The following is a 2500-nucleotide window of genomic DNA, read 5'->3' as shown; positions in this document are numbered from 1 at the left end:
ATGCATAAATAATAAAAGACTTCTGTTAAATCAATCTCGCTAGTGTTATAGGGATTGTGAAAGATATCAGCTCAACTGAACTATTAAAATGTGTCCACAGTTGGAAATATCAATTTTTTTCCGCATTTGATACGTCATAAAACACAATACTTGCAGAGCTAGAGAACTGTCTGTTTTTATGATACTAACCAAATAAATGATTGGTTCATGCTCTCTCAAACTCGAATAAAAGGCAAAGCGATCCAGATAGAATTTTGACACGGAACGTAGATTGATGGAAGTTAATATTTCACATTATTTAAACACGCCGCTCTTGTCAAGACACTAATTTAACACATTCAGTTGATATAGAAACCCATTGCTTGTGTAAACTCACCACTTCTACAAACTTACAATTTGTGTTGAAAATATTAAAATGCATGGAATATGTGTTGCTTTTGAGAAAACAGTTTTATTCCCGAATTTATAACACATTTTTACAATTTTTATTGGCCGCAGGCTCTTATGATTCCATTGTTAATGAAGATGAAGAAACATTGAAATACGAAATTAGATTCAGCTTGTCTGAAATTGGTAAAATGTCACCCCTCAGAATTTCAAATATCCAGGTGAGTTTTCAGTTACTTAATTTAAGATTTCGGTGTTTCCTGTTGCATCTACAGTTTCGTTTTACGAAATTTCAACGAAATTGCTTTGGATTCATTTCTGCTACATTCCTTGCAACTGAGACAATTCAATGATCAGACTGTTCAATTATCAGACAGTTACAATTAAATCTCAGGTTTTGTGCTGCAGTGCTTCTGTGTTCGATTTAACGTTTTAAGCCTCCTCGTTCAGAATATAAGAATCAGCATTGTAAAGGGAGCCATTTACAAGATTGACATCAAATATCTTTTAGAGTGGATCTTTATTGAATACATTTGGTGTTTTATTCTTTTTCTGGTTGAAATATTTTGCTGGGTCCAAATTAGATTTCCTTTAAGGCAAAAGATTTGTCTCCTTTTATTTTTGAATTGTTCCGGAGATAAAATGAAAGATATCTGCTAAAGACGCCACGCAGTGAAATCAAACTTTAATTATTGAGAAATGAGTTTCACTATGTTACATCCATATAAGCACGCACACACACGCGCGCGCGTTGTTATTATTACCTCTGCCTTAGCGAAGGCAGAGGTATTGTTTTCAGTCGTGTATGTTTGTTTGTCCGTGGACAAAATATCTCAAGAAACGCCGAATGGATTCGGATGAAACTTTCAGGGATGTTTGGCCTTGTGACTTTTGCACTTTCTGTACGGATGGTAAGCAAGTGATCATTCTTAAATAATTTTCAGTTCCTCTTTTGATCATTCCAAGTGCTCCTACAATCACTGGTATCGTAACCGTCTTGAGATGCCACATCTTTTCGATTTCGATGAACAAATCTTTATATTTTCTGAGCTTATCAAATTCTTTTACCGAGATATTATGGCCACGTGGTATGCTCATGTCAATCAATAAACAGACTTTATTGTTTTGAACTTTCACAATGCCTGGTTTGTTAGCTTTAATGATCCGGTCTGTACATACTGGGAAGTCCTAAACAATAGTTACATTTTCTCCCTCAGTTACAGCCTCGGGATGGTGCTCGTACCATTTGTCAGCAGTTTTGATTTTATAATGCCGACACATTATCCAGTGTAGATATTGGTCATCTCTGTCATATCTTGGTTTGTACTCTATAGGTGCTAAAACCTTACATCCAGAGATTAGGTGGTCCACTGTTTCTATCCCACCGTTGCAGTATTGGCACTTTGGGTCTACACCATTTTTCATCACATTTCGGATCAATAAGCTCTGATCTCGGGTAGCCAAGATAAAGCTTTCACTCTTTGCCTTTAGCTCTGAGCTCCGTAGCCAATGATGGGTGTGCTTCTGGTCTATATAAGCTTGTTTGTTACGGTTCACATATTTACTATGAAGAGCTTTTTGTTTCCATCTATCAGCTAATTGTTCAAGCGTATTTTGCTTTGCTATTGATTTCACCTTTTTTGCAACTACAGTTGCTGCACTTCCATCATGCTGTTCAACCTGGGTATTATGCATAAACTCACTTGAAAATATTTTGCTCTCTTTCATAGCAGAATGTAGCTTCTAACGTCTTTCGTGGTTTTCAACGAGCTTAGCATCCAATCGTTAGATGTTTCAAGATATCTTGCCAGTCCAATTATAGTGGTTTTGTAGGAGAATTCAAATTAGATCGAGCCTCGACCCTTTTGAGCTCTGAGTTGGTAAAGACAATGTGCGTCTTCTTCTTTTGGGTGGCACATCTTATTGCAAGTCAGCAGCTTACGGATTTTCCTGTCAAGCTTCCTTAATTTGTTCATATTCCAGTTCAACACATTGAAACTGTAAATAACAACCGGAACTGCTAAGGAATGTATAGCTAACACCTCGTCACGGGTGTTTAACTCAGATTTTAGGACTACCGAACTCTCCTATAACATTCCTTCCTGATCTCTTT

At 36.7% G+C, this 2500-nt stretch overlaps 1 protein-coding gene across 2 annotated transcripts in view; it reads left to right on the top strand.

Annotated features, from left to right (window-relative positions):
• LOC115216715 overlaps positions 1-2500 on the top strand; it is a 45115-nt gene that overhangs the window by 32587 nt on the left and 10028 nt on the right. For both annotated transcript variants that reach the window (XM_036506664.1, XM_029786253.2), the window contains exon 12: positions 499-608. In XM_036506664.1, the coding sequence (XP_036362557.1) occupies positions 499-608 (110 nt within the window). The remainder of the gene's footprint in view (positions 1-498; positions 609-2500) is intronic.

This window comes from Octopus sinensis, linkage group LG10 (genome assembly GCF_006345805.1).
Source record: "Octopus sinensis linkage group LG10, ASM634580v1, whole genome shotgun sequence".
NCBI classification, from domain to species: Eukaryota; Metazoa; Mollusca; class Cephalopoda; order Octopoda; family Octopodidae; genus Octopus; species Octopus sinensis.
Note: the sequence above shows the minus strand (reverse complement) of the source record. Positions and strands in the feature narration are given on the sequence as shown.